The sequence below is a fragment of the Lupinus angustifolius genome, unplaced genomic scaffold, assembly GCF_001865875.1.
Source record: "Lupinus angustifolius cultivar Tanjil unplaced genomic scaffold, LupAngTanjil_v1.0 Scaffold_82_60, whole genome shotgun sequence".
NCBI lineage: Eukaryota > Viridiplantae > Streptophyta > Magnoliopsida > Fabales > Fabaceae > Lupinus > Lupinus angustifolius.
In genome coordinates, this window is record NW_017724154.1 from 25,977 (window position 1) to 52,641 (window position 26,665).

Genomic DNA, 26,665 nt, shown 5'->3' on the forward strand with positions numbered 1-26,665 from the left:
TTAATTTTTCAAATTATTGAAATATTATGTAAAAGTGTAATACTTTGATGGCATACTAATTTTTTGTAATATTTATTTAGATCAATGGTGGTTACAATTTGGATTTAGTGCTCCTATTGTATCCAACTTAGCTATTCAAATTTTGAGTCAAACAACATCTTCTTCTGGTTGTGAAAGAAATTGGAGTGTATTTGAAAGAATTCACACAAAGAAGAGGAATAAATTGGAGCATAGGAGGTTGAATGAACTAGTATATGTGCACTATAACTTGGTATTACAAAATAGGTTTGTGATTTATCTACACTTTATTTTAACTTAATTGTCAATCTTTACTAGGTGTTATACTATTTGGTATTGATATATCATATTTATTGGAATGATAGGACCATCAACAAAAGACGAACACTTGATCCTGTTGACTATGAGAGTATGGAGAACATTGATTTTTGGATTACTGAAGAAGAAGAAACTTCATTGGTTGATTACGACGAAATAGAAAAAATGTTATATTATGACTTGTCAAACCCAATACATGATTAACAAAGGACGATGAAGGTTTGTTTTAATCTAATGTACATTCTAATTTGATATATATTAGATTAATTTAATCTATATTCCAATTGTTCTACAAGTTAATGTAATTTATATTCTAATTTGTAGGTATTGTTGAAGAAAGAAATCTTACAATTGATCGAGAGCTTAATATGGACTATTTTCCTCAAGAAGATAGGGATAATTATATTCCAACTACATCTCTAACCGGCAATGTCAATTTAGTATCTAATGATGATAATAATATTTGGATGAATTAGAATACAATTTAGTATTTATATGAGAGAGATGTGTTTTGATTTATAATTCTAATTATATAAGACTTAAACTTGTTTGATGCACTTTAATTTTGATTTATATGTGTATGCATTATCCAAAACATGATATTGATAAAGTATGTTATTCACTTATTTTAATTAATTATATGATATATAATTTTATATCATATTATGATGTTGCCCGGTCCAACCAAATGGTCTAACCGGTTAAACTGGTTAAAATCTATACGGGACCTCTTCCGAGTTGACGTCCAGCTCGGGTTTCACAACATTGGTTTAAAGTGAAAAAACCACCACTCATGTGATGAAGCATGCAAAATGTGTCACAATCTGTCACATGCTCGAATATAAAAAAAGTTGAGGGCACAGTAATAATACAAGAGAAGTACATTTGCAATAAATAAAACACTAGTTAAAATGTAGCATATAAAGAAGATTATCTCATACAGTTAACTTTAATAAGTAATTAAACCAAACAAATATGAAGATATGTCAATTTAAGTAAAGTGTCATATATATGCATTAATACCACCACATACATAGATAACATAATGACAATCTTAGCCCTAAAAATGCAGTGTCAATCATAAGTATAGAAGGACAATAATATCATACATACCAGAGACATATAAAATGTAATAAAAAATGATTAAAATTATAGAGACATACGAGATAGAGGTCATAACCCAAATAATTACAACATATTAGTGTATAGATCATAACATAAATGTTACTACAGGTTATCATTAAACTTAATAATAGAGTTAATATGAAGACAAAGCAGAAAAAGATATAGCTATAAATGTGAAGGCATTTTTTACCGTGGTAATAAAATAAGTCTAGCACCACACACATTGTAAAGATTAAAATGAAAACAGGAGAGAGATATATTTGAAGAGTGGAGAGATGTGCGCGAGAAACAAAATGAAAATCCACCATCTGTTTATACACGTGTAAACCATTAAATGTCTAGGATTTCAAAATTCAAACCAATCTTTTGATGTTTTCAAAATGACATAATTAACCCTTAAAATATCAGGTGTCAATCATAGAAGATAACTATTTTAGTAATTATATCAGCCCCTTCAATTAATATCTAGAACTAGAACTAGAAATAGAACTAGAAAGAATATAGATTCCAACATTTAAAATTTGGATGAACACATGGATTTTGAATCCCTTCACAAATTTGAAAAAGGAAGTGTAGTTGCTTGCATAACAAGTAGAATTGAAGAATTTAAGCCCTTTGCTGCACTGTTAGTGTCCACTAGAGTTATGGCAGAAAAACTGGGTTTTAAGTAATGTCATGAAATCCGAGCCGGACGTCAACTCGGAAGAGGTCCCGTATAGGTTTTAACCAGTTAGACCGTTTGGTTGGACCAGACAACATCATAATATGATATATAATTATATATCATATAATTAATTAAAATAAGTGAATAACATATTTTATCAATATCATGTTTTGCATAATGCATACACATATAAATCAAAATTAAAGTGCATCAAACAAGTTTAAGTATTATATAGTTAGAATTATAAATCAAAACACAACTCTCTCATATAGATACTAAATTATCTTCTAATTCATCCAAATATTATTATCATCATTAGATACTAAATTGACATTGCCAGTTAGAGATGTAGTTGGATTATAACTATCCCTATCTTCTTGAGAAAAAAAGTTCATATTAAGCTCTCCATCAATAGTAAGATTCCTTTCTTCAACAATACCTACAAATTAGAATATAAATTAAGTTAACTTGTAGAATAATTGGAATATACATTAGATTAATCTAATATATATCAAATTAGAATGTACATTAGATTAAAACAAACATTCATCATCCTTTGTTAAATCATGTATTGGGTTTGACAAGTCATAATATAACATTTTTTCTATTTCGTCGTAATCAACCAATGGAGTTTCTTCTTCTTCTTCAGTAATCCAAAAATCAATGTTCTCCATACTCTCATAGTCAACAGGATTAAGTGTTCTTCTTTTGTTGATGGCCCTATCATTCCAATAAATATGATATATCAATACCAAATAGTATAACACCTCGTAAAGATTGACAATTAAGTTAAAATAAAGTGTAGATACATCACAAACCTATTTTGTAAGCCCAAGTTATAGTGCACATATACTAGATCATTCAATTTCCTATGCTCCAATTTATTCATCTTCTTTGTGTGAATTCTTTCAAATACACTCCAATTTCTTTCACAACCAGAAGAAGATGTTGTTTGGCTCAAATTTGAATAGCTAATTTGGATACCATAGGACCACTAAATCCAAATTGTGACCACCATTGATCTAAATAAATATTACAAAAAATTAGTATGCCATCCAAATACTACACTTTTACATAATATTTCAATAAGTTGAAAAATTAAAAAAATTAAATCTTACCTGGTCGCAAGTGTTTAACTGTTTCAATTGCCATAGTATTGCCAAAACTCTCAACTTTGTCATGATAAATGCAACTTTGTTTGAAAAACTTGGTCTTGGTTGTTGGAACTTTTGCTTGTAAAACATCAAGTCAACCTTGTTGAACCTCTGGTTTGATACAAAAGTCCTCCTTATCATAGTAGAATGTTGGATTCAAAAAGTATGCTGCACAATGTAATTTTGTTCGAAGTTGTTTATCCCATCTTTGCTTTATAATTCTTGTATAAGACTTATACAAAGACCTTTTATTCAGTAACACACTCTTAATGGTTTTCCTTGCTCTAGGTAGAGAAGGCTGATTATCTGCATCAACAATTCTTAACAATCGAATTAATGGAGCTACAATATTGACAATAATTATGCAGTCATTCCAAAATCTATTATCCATTACAACCTCCATAAATCTTTTTGCTTTCTTGTCTATATAATATCTAGAATCAGTAAAATCCCTACTAGTTACCAAAGCTTGCAAATCATGTTTGTGTTCATGAATGATTTTCACTGCAATGAAGGTTGTTGCAAAATGAGTTTCCCCAGGACATATGATCTCTTTCCATCCTTGTCTTTTCCTTAACCATGCCAACAAAAACCCATGATTATACACAAGCTTTGTTATATTAGATACACTCTTAGCTAAGGTACTCACATGCTCCATTTTCCCAATGTCTCCTAAAATCAAATTTAAACAATGTGCAGCACAAGGAGACCAATAGATTTGGAAATTTGTCATTTAATATAATTCCTGCAGCTTTATAATTTGCAGCATTGTCGGTAGCCAAGTGCAAAACATTTGTTACTCCAACAAACTCAACTAACTCAATATACAAATTACAAAGTGTTTTAGCATCTTTACCGATATCAGATGCATCAACAGATCTAACAAAAGTTATTCCCTTTGGAGAATATACAAGAAAATTGATAAGTTGCCTATTTCTTTAGTCTTGCCAACCATCAGCCATGATGGTGCAACCAGTTTCTTTCCAAAAATTACTAAAGGTCTCAACTAACAAGTCGACTTCCTTCTTCATTTCATACAATAAATTGGATCTGATGACATAATAACTAGGACCTTTATAACCAGAACCAATTGCAGCAATTGCATCTATCATGGGTTGATAGTAAACTGAATTTGCACAATTAAATGGAATGCAACAATCATAAAAGAATCGAGCAACTGCCCTATCAACCCTGTGAATAACATCTTTACATGCAAAGCCCATTCTGATTGAAGGTTGAGCTCCCGGAGTAGTTCTTGGAGCAAAGAAATTATTTATACTCTGATTTGGTCTTTTATTTGTTGTCTCTGATTCTTTACCCTTGGGCATATCTCCTTCATGTTGCATAACATTTTCCTCATATGGATCTTCTTCCCCTTGAGTTCAATTAGTCCATCTTTTTCTACTACCACTAACTTGATCCAAGTGTTCTCTAAGTCGATGCTTAACATCAAAATGGACTGAAAGACAAGGTAGAACATCTCCCTTTACTCCCACAAGATGTTGTTCAATTCGATGTATTCCTCCACTTTTGTAACATTTTGAGCAATACAAACATTTTATCATTTTTTTTCCTTCAGCATCTTGTTGTAATTGACAATGATCCCATCTTGGGTCAGATTTTGCTCTAACAGATTGAGTAGTATGAGCTACTGCTTGAGTTGTATTTGGAGAATTTGCGGATGATGTCATATTTGAAATTAAAAAAATTTACTTATTAAAGTATAACCTATTTAATAATTAATCACAGAGAATAAATGAGATGGATTCTAATGAAAAGTAACATGTTAGCTTATCCTTTAGCCATTTTTGGTATTACTTTAGCCTTTACAAAAAGTAACATGTCAGTTTTATTTCATTTTAATCTAAAATCTCTATCATTACAATTTTACTATATTGTTTTCCGCACAAAGTAGCTTGTTAAAAAACAAGTGAATACAAATTCAAGTGCTGCTATTGAATAGAACAGCTGTACAACACATCAAACCTATTGCTATTATGTAGCAAGTACCAAGTAGTAACAATTGTACACCACTTATTCTCTCATTATAGGCTATAACTAAAAGACAATTGAATATTTCTTTATCCCATTACATTATAAATTTGTATAACACTCATTCTCTCATTACAGCCAGCCATACAAAGCATTATGTTTGTATTGTGCATCTTTCTTCTCTTATACACCATAGTGAAATTCATACAATATAATGAAATTAATGTCATAGCAAAGATAAATTATTGCACCTCTTCGTGTTCATGACGATGAGTAGCGATAGTGAGAACTAGCAACCTCTTCGTGAGTATTGAGTATTGAGTTCTTTGCAGTTTCTTCTACACAATTAGGATTTCTATTTTGTTATGTTTGTGAGTAATGAGTGTTGCCTCTTGCTGTTACTAACTTTGGATAACTGCTATTTATTTACTTTGTAATTTAGGTTTGGTCGACAGTTTAGGTAGTCGGGTTAACCCGGGCTAACCCAGTCTAACCCGGCTGGACAGGGTTTTAGACGGCCCAAAACGGTCTGGAAGGGAGTGCGGTTTAATGAAAGAAACATAACCGTGTGTGGCACCAGCTGACGGTCGAACCGTCCAGTCCTAATAACAGTGGTTTTAAGACTTCGAACACTCTAAAAATGGTTCAAAAAGTTTCACATGTTAGTGGTAAGGTGATTGGGCTTTCGGAATTTATTTGTACTTTACTTGGTGCTATGGTGATTACAGACCCACATAGTGAGATTAAGACTTGATTATTATTGTTCACTTGGTGCCTTAAGGAGCATAAATTCTGCATGACTTCCTACACATACTAAAGACCATCATGGTCCAGCCCTTCCAATTCCAACCTATAAGCCACAAAAGTACATCCAAATTGCACATGCATCATATATAAATGTTCTAAAACCATCATAGTCCCACTTTCTAGCCTAACCTAGCCATTTCGTACTAAAATATTCTTCCAGAAATTAGTCAGCACAAGGTTACAAACCATGGGCAGCAGAATTAGAATTTCTGCATTACTTAACAAATTTCCATTAGACTCCGCAAGTTTGGTCCTAGGCAAACTTAAATATGTGACCTTGAGGTTTTGTGATACAATCCTAGGGCCAAATCCACATATTTCACAGTTTCAGTTTGGCTACTCAACCTAACATACCAAAATACCAACTATGCAGTAAAATATGATAACAACAGAACCAAGCATATAAGTATCAAAATTCAGATTTGCATAGATCACATTTAGACTTATGTAGCAAAATATCAATTGAATATGCAGATCTCACATCTTAAGATACAATTCCATCAGAACAAGTATACATTACATCCACAACTTACAATTCTAGCACTCGATTACCAAAGAAACACATTCAAGCAATTAAAAATCCAATTGAGGGTGTGAGCAGGGGACACGCTCCTGGATTTAGTGGGTAACACCACCCACAATCCATCCCAATGAGCTCAAGGGAACCAACCACCAATTTCACATGAATGTCCTTTTCCATTCATGCCAACCCCTAAAATACTCATGTAATTATCTTAAACAAATTTCAATACCATATCAGTTCAAACCAATACTCAAGCAACATTAAACTATTTGTGAGAACCAGACAAATAAGCTATTTTTGCCTTATCAACTTACTAGTTAATCAAAGTTAAATAATTCCAGAATTCAATACTCCTTCTCATTCAAGTTTAATTTTTAGACATTAGGGGTTAAAACCAGTGTGTCAATTAGTCCTTGTTCTCAACCGAATGTCTCCAGTGTTATCAGACCTGACAGCACCCTCAACATAATAATTTTCATACCATGATTGTCCTAGATCAGAATATTTTACTAATAGGCTAGTTTCCTACAAAGCAATAATAAACTAAAAATATATTAATCTTATATTAATATTACCCATTACTAAAGGTAGGAGTTTCAAATCCAAGTTATACTTTTAGCTTTCATTCTTCTTGAGGATATAGGAATCTAAACCATGACACTCATGGTGAAACAAGCTTAAGCTATTAACTAATCCAGCTTAAGCTATTAATTAATCCAGCTTAAGCTTTCCTAATGGTAGCTTCTGCAGTTACAGGCTTGAAACAAACATGACATTAATCTGCATAGACTAAACGGTAAAGTTCAATTGAGGTAATAGTAGAATTTGTATGTGCCAGTTTTTCAAGGTTAACATTGAAAACTACATTTCCTACTTAAAAGGGAGAGCAAAATGCCTATTCATGAAATCGTCACTGCAACTAAAAAATTATATTGAAACTTAAAAGTAGCAGAAAGACTTATTGGGTTGCATTATAAATCTTAAGACCTCTAAAATGGGTTTAAGTGTGAGAAAGGAGATTTTGTTTAAATTATTGTATCACAGTAACTCTTAATTCTATAATTTTTATAAAATATGTAAAGTAAAAATCTATATTCCATTTGTTAATTTGCAAGAGATTCATGTAGATAAATTAAAGAAATTAAAATGGATAATCATAATTCCAACCCTGCCTATGAAGCAAGTTTGAGCTTATTCAGTCGTTTGCTGTCAGGTGACCTTTCCCGAGTGACTTTGCTTTTTTAAAGTACACAAATAATGTGAACCACAACTGATGACCTCTGTAGTGTAACAGTCCAATGGTTTGGGATATGCAAGAATGTTAGGAACATGTGTCCGATCGTTTTGTAAGATAATTTGTGGTCACAGCCAGAGTTGAATATATCTGATACCAGAAATAAGATACACCTGAAGCACCTACATGCAATGTTTGAGCTCTCCCAAATGCTTTTCTGCATCCTTATAATAGTTCACCATAAAAAAGGACCAATCAGTCCCCATAACTGTTTTCAACTTGGCAACATACAACCTTTTGATTTTAATTTAGATTCTAGATCGAAGAACTTCAATCCTGCTAGCACCAAGTCTGCTGTCTTTTTCTTCATGTGATCAATTAGAAATTCATCATACACAATTGTCTCGGCTTCCGTCAATAATTTGCGCTCCCTCAAGTTTGAGAAAACCTTCCTGGCCTCCTCAATTGTTCCATACTTAGACATGCCAGAGATGACTGCAGAATATGCGACATTGCCTGGAGGACAACCCTGTTGGATCATCTCATTTAACACATCAATCACCTTTGCAGCATCATTTGACTTACATGCATGAATAATTGTAAGGCTATGCTTAAATTCCATAGGTCCACTAGTAACATTGCCTAGGCAGTCGCGAACAAGCATCATGGCTGGATCAATTTCTCCAATTTTGCAAAGCCCTTTGGCAAGGCAACTATAAGCAGCAACAGAAGGAACGCAAGACATCTCAATGATCTTGTTGTGACATACACATGCCTCCTGAATTTCACCAAGATCAACATGACATAGAATTGCTGTACTATATGTAAATGAGTCAGGTTTCAAGTTTGAGTCATTCATTTCATCTAAGAGTAATAATGCTTTCTTCATTTCACCAATCTTGTGAAGAGAATCCATAAGAATATTGTATATTTTAACACTAACATAACCTTTTTCTTTTAAGTGCGTAAATACCTCTAATGCCAGTATTGCTCCCTTTTTCTCTACCAAATGGGAGAAGAATTGGGAGAGATCATCAATAACTGGAAAACCCAATTTCTGCATCTGCTTGAGCAACTTGCAAAATTCTTCCATTTCTTTTGCTTCGGCATAAGAGACTAATAATGGTTTCACGGATAAGAAGTCTGGCTCAAGGCCCTCCTGAATAGTGACTTGGAAAAGCTTGTAAGCCTTCTCAACCTTGTTCGCATTGCACAAACCTTCAATAAGGGAATTATAAATCTCTACATCAGCTCTGTATCCCGAGTTTACCAAATCCTTCAACAAATCAAAAGCTGAGCCAAGCTTCTTAACTGTCACAAACGAATCTATCAGTGATCCATATATCGCTCTATCAATCAAATGACCCTTTTTCTTCATCTCCTTGAATAATTCATAACCCTCTTCAACTCTCCCCACTTTAGACAGACCAATAATGATAGTAGCATAAGCCATGACATCAGGCTCAACCCGATCTCTCTTCATTTCCTCCCAAACTCTCAAACACCCATCTAAGTTCCCCTCCGGAACCAACATCTTAACCAAAGCAGTATATGCAAATACATCCGGCTTGCACAACTTTGTCCTCATTCGGCCTAAAGTCTCCAACATTTCATCGATTCTCCCTGCCTTACACAACCCCTTTATCAAAATCATAAAAGTGACAGTCTCCTCAACCAATCCATCCTCGCTAAAATCATCATAAACCGACAAAGCCAAATTCAAATGGCCTGTTTTCACTAAAGCGTCCATAACCCTATTATACAAAAAAACTCTAGGCTTAACTCCAAATTTCTTCATCTTCTCATAAACATGATAAACCCTAAGACCCCTATTGGCATCAGAATGCATCCTAATCAAAATCTCAAACTGCTTCTCACTAGGTACCTTCCCTTGTGAGTCCATCAGCTCAGGCAGCTGATCCGCAGCACGAAACCGATTACTCCGGTTCAGGCAGTAAGCAAAGGCATTGTAGGAGGCAAAATTATGGTTATAACCCTTTTGTTTCCCAGCCCAGTGGAAAAACTTGGAAGCAAGTGTCGGGTCAATTTGGACTTTAAGCACCTCGGCAACCAGATTCTGCGGCACCCTACGGAGCTTGTTGAGCTCTGCGATCACAGGCGGCCCCCACCTGTTCTGATTCTTCCGGAAGGCATCGAGGATTAATCGGGCGATAGGGGAAAGGCGGCGGGAGACGGAGAATGAGGCCTCAGGGGATGGCCCTGATGAAGAATGTGGGCTGTTGTTGTTATTGCGGAGGAAGTGTGGGTCCCACTTGTGAATGTCAAAGGGGAGGGATTCGGTGTTTTTGTTGGGCTTAGAAGGGTTAAGGGTTTGGCGGTTGGAGAAGAGGCCGCCGCGGACAGTTGGGCGGTTCTGAGAGGGGTTGCGGTGGCCGTAGAAGAAATAGTATTTGTTAGCTTTGGTTGGTGTGGGTGCTTGAGGAGGAGGCATTTTCAGGTTAATCTACGGGTAATGATGAGATTAGATGGGTTTAAAGAAAATATGGTATTTAAGTGTGGGTCCCACTTGGGTGCGATGCATAGTGCCTGGCTCGTGGAGGGAGGCTAGCTTCGCGACTGGTGTCCGATGGCGGTTGTTCGAGGTGTTTGTTTGGTGACTGGCGGAGAAACATAGGCACGGTGATATACCACCGTCTCTTAAACTTAGTTAGCTTCCTTTACACACAAAATAACTCTGCTAAAACTCTAATAAAACTATGACATGAGTGGTCTATACCATCTAAACACTAACTATCCTGCAAATACCAATGGATAACAAAATTGCAATGCTAGAACGGCAATCAGAGCAAGGCAGTGGGGGTTCTAGTTCTAGGTCATGAAGAGGGGTGCGAGTTATATTGATGGTTCAAAATGTATTAGAATGATACATATGAAATGACAATGCAATTTTTGACCTGATACAAAAATATGATTAAGTTTAGTTTGTTTTCCAACTTATTTAAAACAATGGTGGACCATAAACGATCAAAAAATGGATAGGGGTTAGGTATCGGGAATAAGATCACCTGTCCCACTTTTTCATATTATATGATGTTCTAATTCAATTAAAAGTTGTCATCTATTTAAAAAAGAAAAATCATACAAATATAAAGTAATTTTTTTATATTATTTGGTGGGATTTAATTGGTTTGATACATGATGACTGAGGATCATCTTTCAGGTCTGTGGAGTCATACAGTGATGCTCACACTCAATTTCTCTTCTCCTTTGTTTTTCTTATTATAGGAAAAATGTATATAACTCCCTTAAATTTTATATATTTTGTAAGTATGAACTACCAACTCTTATTTCATTTCAATCAAGCCTTAAACTTCTCTCATTCATACAATAGGTTTTTGCTGTCTCAGTTAAATTATTTAACAATGAAATCTAACCATTGATTTTTTTAATCTACACCATTAATTAACAATAATGGGAAACAATATCTTCTTCTTCATGAGGTTGTGTGATATCTTAAGCCTTTGATTCCTTCTCCAATTGACATTTGTGAGAGTGTACTTGGTGCAATCATCATGATCCGCCATTGACAAGAGCGTCGAAAAATAATGTTCCTCACGTTAACACTCATCTTCTCTATAATATGGAATCTTGAATTTCTTCCACAATGTTCTATCCTTGATGATCAACAACATGTGCTTTCACGTGAGGGTAAAAAACTGAGATCCAACCAAAACTTGCGAACGAAACCTCCAACATCATGGCATAAAGTCCCATAGCGACGTAACATTTCCAGAGCCTGGGTGCATTAGACAAGATTTCAACAAAGCTCTTGTATTTGGGGCAAATGGGATCGAGTATGGATTTGAGTTGGGAGAGATGGAAGGTGTTGGAAAAGAAGAGGGAATTGTAGACATAGTGGAAGGAGTGGAGAGAGATACAATACTGAGAGAAAACAAGAAGTAAGCATGGGAAGGATCATCGAGGAAAGAGTGGGCAAGGAGGCGACACATGGCAGAGATAAGAGTAGGAGAGGCGTTGTAGGTACGCTTGGAAGGGATTTGACGGTTGTGAAATAATGGAGAAGTAGGGAGAATGAGATTGACGAAGGGGTCGGTGTGAGTGCTTGCGTAATCAGTAGCGGATCTTGATCTAAAGTTTTGGAGGGGCAAAAGTATAAGACTAACTGAGTAACAAAAAATATAGATAATTGTTTAAAAGTTTCAAAATAACATATTAATTCTAAATAACAATAATTAACAACTAGAGCCTTTAAAGAAAAATGTGCATTCATTTAAAGTCTCGTTCTTCGTTAAAGACTTCAACTCATCGATGAGTAAATTAAGGGTAAAATTTTTAGCAATTTATTTTTCAATATAAATCATCATATTGTCTATAAGAAATTCAACTTTTATTTTACTATATAGTTTTATTTGATTATTTTCATTGCTAAAACTGAAAACAATCTTCTTGTAGTAACTAAACCATGGTAGTTAAGATAAGACAAATAACTTGATCAAACAAATAATATGCATTTACTTTTTTGTATTGTCAAAGTTCAAATTAATTGAGAGATGGTTGAGAGTTTTTTTATTTTTCAAGCACGAATGACTAACAACATCAGCAATAAAACATTGAAATTGACATCTCAAATAATTTGTCTCTTACTCGCATTGAAATTGATATGGTAGAACTTTTGCACAAAAAATACATATGTTATCCATATTAAATATTTTATAAAAATCCATATAATCTTGGACTTTTGTTGTAAAGTTTGACAAATGCAATCTTTGTCCCAATATATTTCATAAGTATTAAATCATTATGAAATCAAGCGAAATAATAATATTATAAGCAATATCAATATCTATATATGTAAGAGAACTTTATTTATTATTTATAATTTTTAGAAGGATCACACAATTTGCAGAAGATAAACAAAACTTATTTAAAAAAAGTATAAAAATGTTTTTATAAAAATTAAATACAAAATCCAGGAGGGCAGTTGGTGGTTGGTGGTTCCTACTTGCAAAAGGTGTAAGGTTTAAGGGGTTATATACACTTTTCCCTTTCTTTTATTTCTTAAGTTTTCTTCTGTGGGCATTAGAGATGTTTAGGTTTCTTTAGTTATTTATTATTTCTATTTTACCTCTTTCCTTTTATGGTCCAACTTGTCTTTGTTATAGTCTATATGTGTTAACAATCCTAAAATTTTAATTCTATTTTATCTCCTAAGTTTAAATCATAACCATTCAAATGTAAAAGTAAAAAATTCTATTTTTTAATATGCGATTTGATTTGGTTCTAACAGTTTCTAAATTTCAAAAACCGTAAACCAAACCGAACTTAAATAACTCAAATTAAAAAAACTGAACCAAACCACAAAATCGAAACGAACCGAATTTTATGGTTCGGTTCCACCGATTTCGTGGTTTAAACCGAAACCGCTTACACCAAAACAATTTCATATAGAGAAAAAATTGTATGCAATAACAACGTAAAAGTTTTATTCACTGTCACTGTATTATTCATCAATCATATTTAATCATCGTTTACTCTTTAAAAAATGAATACAAATGAATGATATAGTGATTTAGTGATAGAAACAAAGTTTTGGAATTAAAGAAGATATACTAATTTTCAAACTGAATTAGATATGTATAGGAATACACATTAGCTATTAGTGAATAGATGAAAGACTTTGGGTACATCACATGCCTTAGCATTAATGGCAAAGCTATTTATAACATGCATCCACCTCCTTAGTATTAATCTCAAAGCTTCTAGACAATTCTAGAACTATACTACTTGCAATTTTGAATCTATTCCCTTATAGTATTTACTACAACTTTGTAGAATATTCTAGAAATTACTTTTCTTCTTCTACTAGTTGTTTCTAGTTTCTTCTAAATGACTCTATAAGCTTATAGAAAAATGGACATCAACAATATATATTTTAACACTCCTCCTTGATGCACATTTTTATGACTCTTAACATTGATCTTAGTTGGTTGCTCAAAGTTTGGTCTTGGTAATGCCTTAATGACTCTTAACATTGATCAATACTCGAGCCTTATTTCTTTATTCTCACTTGCTTCTCTAATAACATGATATTTAACTGCGATATATTTTGTCCTATTATGATGGACTAGATTCTTTGTTATTACTGTCACCGACTTATTGTCATAGTAGATAGTTATAGGCTTCATCACTTGATCTCCCATATCACCGAGTATTCGTCTAAGTCATATAGTTTAGTAGGTTGTCTTTGCAGCTACTGTGTACTCATCTTTGTTGTTGATTGTGCAATGATTGCTTGCTTCTTAGATACTCAAGAGAATATTCCTAATCCAAGTGAGAAGACATAGCCTGATGTACTCTTCATATCATCCATTGAACCTGCTCAATCACTATCAGTGTAGCCGTGCAATATTGAGTTCGTGTTAGTCTTATACCATATACTGAACTCTTTTGTTCCTTGCAAGTATCTGAGAATTCTTTTTGCAACTCCAAAGTGAATTTGACTTGGGCTTTGCATGAATCTTAATAGAAGACTTGTAGCATACATGATATATAGTCTTATAAAATTGAGATATACAAGACTCCCGATCAAACTCGTGTAGAGAGATGCATCTGCCTATGGAGATCCATCGTCCTTTTGTAGTTTCTCATTAGTCACGAGTAGAGTAGCAACTAGTTTGGATTCACACATCTTGAACTTCTTTAGTATTTCTTTTGAGTATTTCTTCTATGAGATGAATATGCCTTCTTTTCTTTGATTTACCTCAATTTTGAGGAAATAGTGCATTAAGCCTAGGTCTGTCATCTCGAATGTCTTCATCTTGTCTTCTTTGAACTCTATGATCATCTTTATATTGTTTCTAGTGTATGTAAGATCATCTAAGTATAAGGAAACTATTAAAGTATCATATTGACTTTAGGTCTTAATGTATAGTGTAGGCTCACTCTTACTCCTATTGAATCCTTTATCGATGAAGTATTAATCAATTCTACTATACCATGCTCGAGGAGGTTGCTCCAATCCATATAGGATTTTATTCAATCGTAGAACTTTGCTTTCATTGTCCATGCTCATGAACCCTTGAGGCTTCTCCACATAGACCACTTCTTGAAGTACTCCATTGAGGAATGCAGACTTGACATCTAGGTTGTAAATGCTCCATCATCAATCTGCCACAAGAGCTATTAAAGCTCTTATAGTATCTAGATGAGCAACTAGAGCAAATGTCTCATTATAGTCGATTCCTGGTTGTTGAGAGTAGCCCTTGGCTACTAGTCTCGCCTTGTGCTTCAACATAGGGCCATCAGGATTGAGCATTATTTTATAGACCTATTTTACCCCAATAATGTCTATATTTTGGACAATCTACTAGCTCTCACGTATTCTTTTTCTCGATCATTTTTATCGCTTCTTCCATTGCTTTGACCCACAATTCTTGCTTTGAAGCTACTTCAAAGCTTCCAGGTTAACTATGGTCAAGTTGCATGTCTCATATATATCTACCAAATATCTTACTCGCCTCGGAGAGGATTGTTCATGTGGGCATGTAATTGGCGTACCTAGATCTTCTGTTGCTTCTTTAACTTCTCCCGTTACTTGTGGTTGTTGTGTTGGTATTAAGATGTTGTGCCTCTCAATATTTCCTTCATTCTAGTTCCAAGCGGCGCTTTCATCAACTTGAAAATCTTGACTAATGATAAATTTCCTCATTTCTATATTTTATATTCGATAGTCTTTTGACTACATGCTTCTCTTATCGTCTTGTCTTCTAGTTTGTGTCTATTTTCTTTTGGGACATGTATGTAACAGATGGATCTAGAGACTCTTAAATGTTTAGCTGATGGCTTTCTACCAATCCAATATTCTATAGGAGTTTTACCTTCGTCCCAAAAAGTGTTTGGCAAACCTTTCACCTTGTCCATCGATCTAGCCATCTCCATGATCGTGCGGTTTTTCCTTTCAGACACCCCGTGTTTTTGCAGAGTGTATGTGATTGTGAGTTGATGCTCTATGCATTCATATTGACAAAATTTATCAAACTCACGAGAGTTGTACTCTTTACGACGATTACTCTTGATTACTTTTATAAGTTTCCCACTTTGTTTCTCGACAAAGGTCTTGAACTTCTTCAATATTCTAAAGACTTTTGATTTTTATTTTATAAAGTAGATCCATGTCATTCTAGAGAAATCATCAATGAAAAGGATGAAGTACCTGATATTAGTGAATGATGACGTCCTCATTAGTCCACACACGTCAGTATGGATAAACTCTAACAAGCGTTTTGCTCTCCAAGCTTTCCTACTTGAAAAGGATAGTATGTGTTGCTTCCCAAGTAGACATCTTCCACATGCTCCTTCATTATATTGGATGCATGAAAGATCTCTCATCATTCTTTTCTATTATAATAGCTTTATAGCTTGATTGTTAAGATGACCAAATCTTTGATGCCATAGTCATGATTCATCAACTTGCACTTTCATGGCAATGTTAGTAGCATATTTCGAAGTTATTGAATTTTTTTTATTTCTTTTCTCCATTTTAACTTGAGTTATCTCAAGTTTTCCATTATTGTCATATATACTGCATGTATCTCCATCAAAGTGGAGAGAGTAACATTTCTCCATCATTTGATCAATACTCAAGAGATTTTCTTTAACATTTGGAACTAGTAAGACATCTTTGATAAGTCGTGTACCTGACTGTGTCTCCACCATAATAGTCCCATTGCCTTTTGACTCCACCACAGTGCCATTACCCAATCAAACTTGCACTCTGACGGACTCATCAATGTCTCTGAAAATACTCCAGTCCTTAGCCATATGGTTACTACAACAACTATCCAAGTACCAGTTTTCTTCTTTACCATGACTAGAGATCGACTTGGTTGGCATAAAATAGTTGTTGGTCATGTTGACACCCTTTAATGAAATTGGCCTGATGATTATTTTTATTGCGACAATTTTCCTCAGATTTCCCGAATTTTTTATAATATTGGCATTATATCTTTCCTCAATATCAACAATATTTTTTTGAATGGCCTGACTTCTTGCATATGCCGCATGAAGGATATTTGACTTGAATGTTTCTAGAGAAATCTTTAAAAATCTCTTCGCTTGTAGAATATTCTGCACCGTTATTATTTATTCTTTCATATTCTTTAGTCTGAGACATTAGTTTGAGTTTTGATTTTTCTAATGAACCTTCATCATACCTACTCAATCTTTGCTTATAAGCTTCAAGAGAGCCTATTAATTCTACCACTGATAGAATAGGTAGATCTTTGGTTTGCTCAATTGTCGCAACTATTGAGTCATACTTTTAGGGACTAGAAATTAGAGTTTTTCAATAATTCTTTTGTCAAGAATATTTTCCTCACAGGCTTTCATTTGATTGAATATTTTTTATATATTTTAGAATAATAGTTTTTTATGGTCTTAGACTCTATCATCTTAAGTAATTCAAATTTACGCCTAAGTGTTTGAAGTTGAATGGTGTATACCTTGTCATTGCCATGGAACTCCTCCTTTAGTTAATCCCATGCTTCTTTGGCATTTGTAGCTCTCATAATGCTTGGAAAGGTAGTCTCTATCAGGGCTTGTTCTAGAATAAATAACGCCTTTACATATTTCTGCACATTCTCCTTCAACTCTTTTTTCTGAGTCGTAGTAAGAGTTGAAATATTCTCTAGAATATTTAATCCTTCTTCTACAATTTCCCATACATCTTAGGACCGAAAGAAAGTAGTCATTTTTGTACTCCAAAAGTCATAGTTTTCTCTAGAGAAAATTGTGATAGGAATAGATGATTATTGAATAGTATTAGTCATAGCTCAAGAGGTATAAAGAAGGTTTAGTATGGATAGAATATTTTTAGATGTAGTTTAAAAATGGAGAAAGTGATATTTTATGCCTAGTGTATAACCGAACGTAGCTCTGATGCCACTGATAGTAATTGAGGAAAGATAGTATATATAATAATAGAAACAAAGTTTTAGAATTAAAGAAGATATAGTAATTGCCAAACTTCATTAGCTTGGAGTAGGAACACACAATACCTATTAGTGAATAGCTTGGAAGACTTTGGCTACATCACATGCCTTAGCATTCATGGCAAAGCTATATTTGTAGCATGCAGTCACCTCCTTAGTATTAATCTCAAAACTTCTAGAATATTCTAGAACCATGCTACTTGAAATTCTAAATATATTGCCTTATAGTCTTTACTACAACTTTGCAGAATATTCTAGAGATACACATTAATTTTATTTTTCTATTAGTTATTTCTAGTTTCTTCTAAATAATTCTATAAGCTTCTAGAAAATTGGACATCAAACAATATATATTTTAACATTAATTATAGAGAGTAATATATATAAATAATGTTTTAACAATGTACCATTAGTGTACACTCTCCCCTTGTTAGGGTCCTCTTCCATGTCATCCTCATGGCCACTTGAGGCGGCAAAATTATGCACAATCCACAATTCATCCAAATCCATCCAAATCCATTTATTAGAGCTAATGGATTTAAATGGATATAATCCAATAGATAGTGTTGATAATGGATGGATAAGAATCCATCCATTATATCCACTAGATATCCATGAGTATATCATTTGGATGAAAACCCAATCTACCCAAAAAAATAAAAACAAAAATATTTTTCCCCCATAATGTAACATGCAGACCCAACTTTGCTATGCAAACCCAATGTGAAAAATATAAACTACTCTTTTTCTAACAAAATGATTCTTTCAACAATATTATATTTTTTATCAAAGCATTCTTTCAAAAAGTTTCAATAAGGATTGATATAACATGTTGTGTCATGATTGAACACAAAAAAAAGTGCATGATTACATAATACAATATCTCTAACGTTACCTACAATGTTGCCTTTAAGAGCTTTCACAGGTAAATTTAAATACTGAGATTTTTAGAAAATGTTTTTTTCAATCACTTTTTAAAAGTGTTTTTTTTAAGAAATATACTTTTTAAATTTTTTTTTAAATTAATTTTTAAAAATGCTTTATTAAATAATAATTTTTAAAAGGATTTCTTCCTTCAAATAATGCTTTAGTTCAAATTTATTAAAATTAATGGATTGAATATCCATCCATCCAATCTATTAAAATGGATACATGAATGGATTAGAATCCATTTGATATGGATGAATTGGATAGTTTAGAAATGTGATTTTATGGATTTATATGGATTGATGGATGACTTTCCATTCATCCATTAGGATCTGAATCCATGTTCATCCAATTGCTGTCCTTAATGGCCACTACTAATGATAATAACAATGTCCTCCATAAATCTGATTGTGGACAAAGAGTATCATGGCTCAGGTGATACACTAACCCTTTGTGTAAGGTTAAGATTATTGTCCTCATTATCCAAATCTTGCCTTATACATGATTAGAGGATGAACTAAGAATACTCGAAAAGCCTCTAACTAATGGAGCATATAAAATCCTACAACCAATTTCTCAAAAGGAGCATCTGAGGTAGGAGCAAGCCTCATAATCTCTCACAGCTATATCTCACGTGGGATGGTCCTATGAGGAGATGTCCTACAAGAGGGACAAAAATAGCATGAATGGGTCTTAGAATATGACCTAAGCGACTCGTAGGAGTAGGAGAAAGTAGGTGATAAAGTGGTGGTTTGGGGTTGCTCTAGACATAGCCGAATTGTCATAGCACCCACTCGGGAAGATATAGTCGCTTAATTCTACCAAATTTAATATACCTAGAAAATAAAGCCTCTTTAGGATTATAGGGCTCCCACATGGCATGATCAATCGTCAAGCTTTCCATATGATCATGAATGGTCTGCTCTGCCCATCCAACTTATTGATGACTAGTCCAACTGATCACTCATGGAGAATGCTCATCATACTTGGGGTTCAATTGTTCGACCTTACTATAAGAAAGATGCTTTAGAATCTACGACTCTAATAGTGATATATTATTAACCATGGCATATTAGAAGCGGCATATTGCAAGCTGCGGTTATTTTTTCTGTTCCACCCAAGTTAAATACAGGTTGTTCCATACTCGTAGTGAGCATAGAATTATATTAAGCATTCCTCATTCACCCTCCAGGGCCAGGTTGGCAGTACTACAAGTGTCGTTAATGTCTTTGACTTATCATTAATGCACCTCTGACTCACCATTAATGTGTTGCTAACATTCCACCTATCATGATGCCTGCAAGTTTCACCTGCCCCCCGACAGATCGACAGTAGCAAACCTGTAGGGTGGTTAAGGACAACCCGACATATGCTTGCCATACTCCTACCGCACATACTAAATCATAACCGCTCAATGACCAGATGCCACGTTAACCATTCCAAACTCTATAAATAGGAGGCTCCCACATATGAAGTATAATTAATATCTCACCCCTCATTTATTACTTGAATTCATTACTCTATGTTATCACTTCTCTCTTACTTACTCTCACTATCTCTCTAAAACCACATAATGACTTGATCTTCGAAGAACCTTTTCAAGTACCTCCACCGGCGGGTCCAAACATTAATCTGACTAAGTCTCCTGACTTATGTTCCTCAACCGGGTACTCGATTCCAACCATATCCAATTAGCATATAAGAACATTGGCGTCATCTATGGCTTACCTACAACATGGTGACCACCCATAACCAAGCTCAACCCCCCAGCCAAGCAAAACCAATCACTACAAACATACCTCTGAACCATGATACTCCTTCCATTGACCCTCCAGCCTTGGTACAACCATCCCAACAAGCAAGCCAAAGTTGTCCCGCAAACTCAACCCATAAGCACCTACCACTCAACAACTCCTCCAAACGATCCAAACCCAAGGCTAGATTATCCAGCAACAAGCCCAACTATTAGCCGAACTCCACTAGCACAAACCCGAGTCTAGTAACAGACCCTCTCGGCCAGTTGTCGATGAGCACTCTGCCGAGCCCGACGAAGCATCCTGATTTCTAGCCCCCCAAACTCAAAAACTACACTTACAACTCACCCCTTCGACTATAGCTCATCACGAGCAAGACACCCCTTCTCTGAAACAATCATGTCCTCGCTGCTACCTAAGCACTTAACTCGTCCAAGTAACATTGACCAATATGATGGCACCACTGATCCGCAAGACCACCTAGACGCCTTTGAGGCCTCTATGTTTTTTCATGGGGCGAATGAACGCGTCATGTGCCGAGCCTTCCCTCTCACCCTGAAACGCGCTGCTCTGTAGTGGTTTACATGGTTGGCACCAAATAACGTCGACAAGTGGACAACTCTCACCAACGGGTTTAACATCCGGTTTACGACAAGTATGGAACAACCCAAATCTTCCTATACCATGTCCGTCATCCTGGAGGAACAACATGAGCTTCTCCGTGCATACTTGGACAGGTTCGACATGGAAGCCATGAAGGTCCACATCTTAAGTCCTAAGGTGACAGTGCACATATTGGTTACAGGGCTGCAAGACGACCTCTTCAAGCAAGAATTAGCCAAATGTTCGGACCTTACCATGGAAGAGCTCTAATCGAAGGCTCAACAGTTTATCAACCTGAATGAAACTCAGTGAACCTGCCCATCTTCTGACCATAAAGAATACCGACCCCCTCACGGGAAACCAAACGACCAAAAATTCATGAACATCCCCGAGATGACCCACCCCGACCACCCAAAAAATCAAAATATTCCACCTATACTCCCCTCAATGCCATTCGCTCCAGAATACTACAAGAAGTCATGACTACTCATCTAGTCCAGTTCCCTAAGACCAACCCGAGGAGAAAGTTGGGGACCCTAGATCGCTCTAAATATTGTGACTTTCACACTATTTTTTAGCATGTTTCAGAAAAGTGCACCCAACTGCGGGACATTATGAAGAAAATAGTTTAAGTCGACCATCTACAACATTTTATTGCTAGGGAAGCCCGACAGGGATGACCGCTACCATCATGTCGACCCAGCCCTTCTAGGAGACGCTCTCCCCTAAAAAATCAACAAGAGTGTCTTCCGAACATGGATTGAGGAGACATGTATCACCCAAATAAATGGCGACAAAAGAGTCTGGTGGACATTAATACCATATCAGGAGGATTTGCCACAGGGGCACTTCCAAGACAGCCCATAAGTGATATGTTCGGGAGGTTATGCAGACAAGTGTCCAGAATCCTCGCCAACAATATGATATCAGGATAGCACGCTCGATATCCTTCGATGATCATGATTATGAAGGTGTTGTCTGAGGTCATGATGGTCCCCTCGTCATCACCGCCATGATGAATAACAAGAAGGTTTAATCGATCAAGGCAGTTCAGCAGATATTATGTTTTAGGACTTGTTTGTCAAAATGGAACTGAATGATAGAGACTTTTTACCTTACAATGTGCAACTAGTTGGCTTCACCAGGTAAGGAATCTCCCCTCGCGGGTGCATGGACATTTGGCTCACCATTGAGGAGCAGCCCCTAACTCGGACAGTTCAGGCGAAATTTTTGGTCATTGATTGTATTTCTGCTACAATGCTATTCTAGGCCGACCAACATTAAATCGACTTGAAGCAGTGGCATTCATACCACACTTATGCATGAAATTCCTCTATCTCCAAGTAGGCAATGTAAAGGGAGACTAATGAACAATATATTACATACTATTCGTAACCTTAATTTAGAACGATTGATGATTCTTGGTGCCTAATTGACTTTGTTTCACATGGTTTAGTGTTTTAGGCTTTATTATACTAATATTCATAAAATAAGTTAATTTGGGATTATTTGGCTTGATTAAATCTATTATCATTTTCAGAACATTTTTGGCACCAATGGTGTTTTGTGCATTATGGAAGTGGATGATATATGTTGAAGTGAAGATTGTATTTTTATATTAGGAGTTTTTTTATTGTAATTTAGCTTTGGGCCCATTGTTTAGGCCGAATTCGGCTTTATGTGTGTTAGAGGGGTTAAATTCGGATTCCCCACTCCAAACATACACACTTTACTTTTCCCCACTTTGAAACATAAACACATTTTCATCTTCCCTCTTTTGCTCTGCTAGGGTTTCATACTTGTTCTTCATTTTTCGGTTTGCTTCTTCCACTCCATGGAAGGCTAAACTTTTAGACTAAATTCCTCTGGTAATATATCACAACTCTTGAGGTTTTCTTATTAATGTATTTTTGGTTTCTTTACTATTGATTTCTCTATCCTATTTCTGAATGTGGTTGCTTAATCCTATTGTTTAAGAAAACTGGTTTGTGACTTTATCTTCGTTTAGTTGATTTACTCTCTAGTGCATAAACACTTAGTTTTTATAGATTTATTAATGTTCCATGCTTATGTTGATTTCACTTAGTTAAAGGCTTAGGTTATGAAACTGTGCAAATTAGGAAAACGATGTTTGGAATATGAAATTAATCTTTTGAAACTGAGGATTGAGTTATGAACAAACGAACCAAAGGGATTAGCCATTTTATTACATTACTTAACTATTGTTTCTGAATTTGGTTTATGTTCATACTATCTAATAACAAAAAACCCTTATCTGTGTGTGTGAGTATAAGGTGTTTGAGGTTTTGCTTGAAAGGTAATCCTTGGGAAATGACCTAGGAGTCACTTCCTAGTACTGCAGTTTTTAATTGTTATATTATTTGTTTCGGGTACGGCCTCAATCAAATTTGGTGTCGCTGCCGGGGATTATCGGTTCTTGTCAAAAGGTTCTTAATGTAGTTTAGTGTTACTCTTAAAATAACCATTCTGTTTGGGTTTCAAAAAATTGCATGTACTATTCACTGTTTGTTGTTTGCTGTCTTGTTTAGCCATTTGTGTGTTGGTTGATTTAGGTGTATGTTGGTTAATATAGTTGTGGTTGGAATTTCTGCATGAAACTTTATTTCCACACTTCTTTCATCACATATTAAATATTGCTGGTTGTGAGATACGAACAAGTAGCGACTAGTTTTACTGTTGACTGTCTATTTTGGGCATAACTTTGGAACCGTTAATCAGAATTGGATATATTATATATGTATTTGGGGTAGAAAAATCCAAGGATTCTTTCTTTATACATCGCGTCTATAGAAGCCAACATGAAAATCCAAAAAGAGGTTGTTTACTATTTCTTTTTTATTTTACAAGTTTTATTTTCCAATTGCTTTGATTTTATTGTATTTAATTAAATTAGTTAGGCTTTGAGTTTTGTCCTGAAACTTTTTGTGGATATTTCCTATGGTATTAGAATTTTATTGATGAAAAGTTTTGGTTGATCACTGAAATTTAACATGTATTTCACTTACTATCGTACATGGTTTTTATTGTTGCATTTAGTGTACGACTAGGGGAAATCCTAACTCTTTCCATCCAATAAATCCTGAAATTGATATAACATTTTATAGGTTGGTTAGACAAGTTAGGAATTTAAATTTAGATAGTGAGTCTTTTCATCTTAGTGTTAATCTACCTGATAGTGATATTGATTCTGTCGTTTCTGTGTATTCTGCTATTTCTGTGCATTTTATTGCATACTCTAAAAATATGGCTGAACCACTTCCAATTCCATGTGAGAGGACATTAAGGGAGCTGGCTGCACCTGATTTCACATATGAAAGCTTGATTATCTAGTATCTCAATGAGGATGTTCCATATGTGCCCAAAACTAGACTAATCTATTTGTTGCCTAAGTTTCATGGACTTGTAGGTGAATGTCCTCATAAGCATCTTAAGGAGTTCCACATTGTATATTCCACCATGAAGCCTCATGATTTCCAAGAGGATCACATATGTTTGAAGGCATTCCCACATTCACTTGAGAGTGCTGCAAAAGATTGGTTGTATTACCTGGCCTCTAATTCTATTACTAGTTGGGATGACTTGAAGAAAATCTTGTTTGCAAAATTATTTCCTGCCTCCAGGAACACTACAATCAGAAAAGATATTTCTAGAATCAGATAACTACATGTAGAATGTTTATATGAATATTGGGAGAGATTCAAGAGACTATGTGCAAGCTGTCCCCATCATTAGATCTCTGAACAACTCCTCCTATAATATTTCTATGAGGGTCTGAACAACATGAAGAGGAATATCATTGATGCTTCTAGTGGTAGTGCACTTGGAGATATCATCCCTTTTGAGGCTAGAGGTTTGATTGAGAAGATGTCTTCCAACTCTCAACAGTTCAGTGCAAGAAGTAGTGATGCTATAGTAGTCAGAGGTGTCCATGATGTTGGGACAGATTCGATAAGAGAAGATAAACTTGAGAAAAAAATTGACTCCCTTGCTACCTTTGTCACTCAACTTGCCATGAATCAGGAGAAATCTCCACTTACAGCATGAGTTTGTGACATTTGCACCGCAATTGACCATTATGCTGATGTTTGTCCTTCTCTCTTGGAGCCCAAAACTAGTGACCATCCTGAGGTCTATGCTGCAAATATTTACAACAACAGACCACAACAACAATAATAGAATTGTGATCCTTCATCAAGAAGATACAACCCTGGTTGGAGGAATCATCTGAATCTTAGATGGTCTGATCCTTCACAACCTCATCCAGGACCACCATTTTAGAATAATAATGCTGCACAAAACAGACCATATGTGCCTCCTCCAATCCAACAGTAGAGGCAACAACAAGTGAATAGTAATAATGCTTATGCACCTAGTGAACTTCATTAGAAGAATTGGTGAGGCAGATGACATTGCAGAATATGAAATTCCAACAAGAGATCAGAGCTTCCTTTCAGAGACAAGAGTCCTCCATTCAGAATTTGACCACCCAGATGAGACAGATGGCTACTTTATTAAACACATTTCACTCTAAAAATTCTTATAAGTTGCCTTCCCAGATTGTGGTCAACTCGAAGAATGTGAGTGGCATCACTCTAAGGTCAGGCAAATAGATTGAAGTTGATCTAGCTGCATAAAAAATGAAGCAACCGATTTTACAAGAGACTAAGAGCACTAGTGAACAAATTGTTGCTAGTGAACCTTCCACAAGTGTTGCCCAACCATATTCCACTCCTCTTCCATTTCGTCCAAGAGCCATTAAAATTAAGAAGATGAAAAATGTAGACAAGGAGATCTTGGACACATTTAGAAAGGTAGAGGTCAACATACCTTTACTTGATGCAATCAAACAAATTCCAAGATATACAATTTTTTTAAAGAAGTTGTGCACTCACAAGAGGAGGCTCAAAGTTAATAAGAGGATCAGCTTGGGCGGAAATATTTTTGCACTAATAGATAAACATGTTCCTCACATTCCTAAAAAATGTAAGGACCCAGGTACATTTGTTGTACCTTGCATAATATGTAATAGAAAATTTGAGAATGCTATGCTAGATCTAGGTGCTTCGATTAATATTATGCATATGTCTGTTTTATGTCTCTTTCACTTGGACCTATACAACCCATTAGGGTAGTGATTCAATTAGCAAATAGGAGTATTGCCTACCTGCTGGTTTGATAGAGGATGTCTTGGTTCGGGTTGGTGAACTTATTTTTCCTACTGATTTTTATATTCTCGATATGGAAGAGACATCCTCCCATAAAACAGTTCCTATTATTTTGGGGATGCCGTTTTTTAGAATAGCCCGAACCAAGATAGATGTCCATGCTGGAACATTATCTATGGAGTTTGGTGATATTGTGGCCCGGTTTAATACTTTTGATGCTATGAAGCATCCATCTGAGGACCATTCTATGTTTTATATTAATTTACTTGATGAGTTAACTAATGAGCATATCTCTGATTTTCTTAACAATTTTGATTCTATGTCATTGATAAACTCATACACTTGTCAAACATGCACTGATTCTGAAATGTGTAATTCTTGTATTGATG

The 26,665-nt window shown here is 35.0% G+C and overlaps 1 protein-coding gene and 1 pseudogene across 1 annotated transcript; both read right to left on the reverse strand.

The window, feature by feature from the left end:
• Positions 1-7,655: 7,655 nt before the first annotated feature.
• On the reverse strand, positions 7,656-10,606 carry LOC109339608 (pentatricopeptide repeat-containing protein At4g20740). Its single transcript, XM_019577068.1, has one exon. It carries the CDS (start codon positions 10,285-10,287, stop codon positions 8,110-8,112), a length of 2,178 nt encoding a protein of 725 aa, XP_019432613.1. The 5' UTR covers positions 10,288-10,606; the 3' UTR covers positions 7,656-8,109.
• A 648-nt stretch (positions 10,607-11,254) lies between these two features.
• LOC109339607 lies at positions 11,255-15,755 on the reverse strand (annotated as a pseudogene).
• Between the last annotated feature and the right edge of the window lie 10,910 nt (positions 15,756-26,665).

Excerpts from the sequence above, each read along its gene's own strand:
- LOC109339608 (XM_019577068.1), bottom strand. The coding sequence starts at position 10,287 with ATGCCTCCTCCTCAAGCACCCACACCAACCAAAGCTAACAAATACTAT.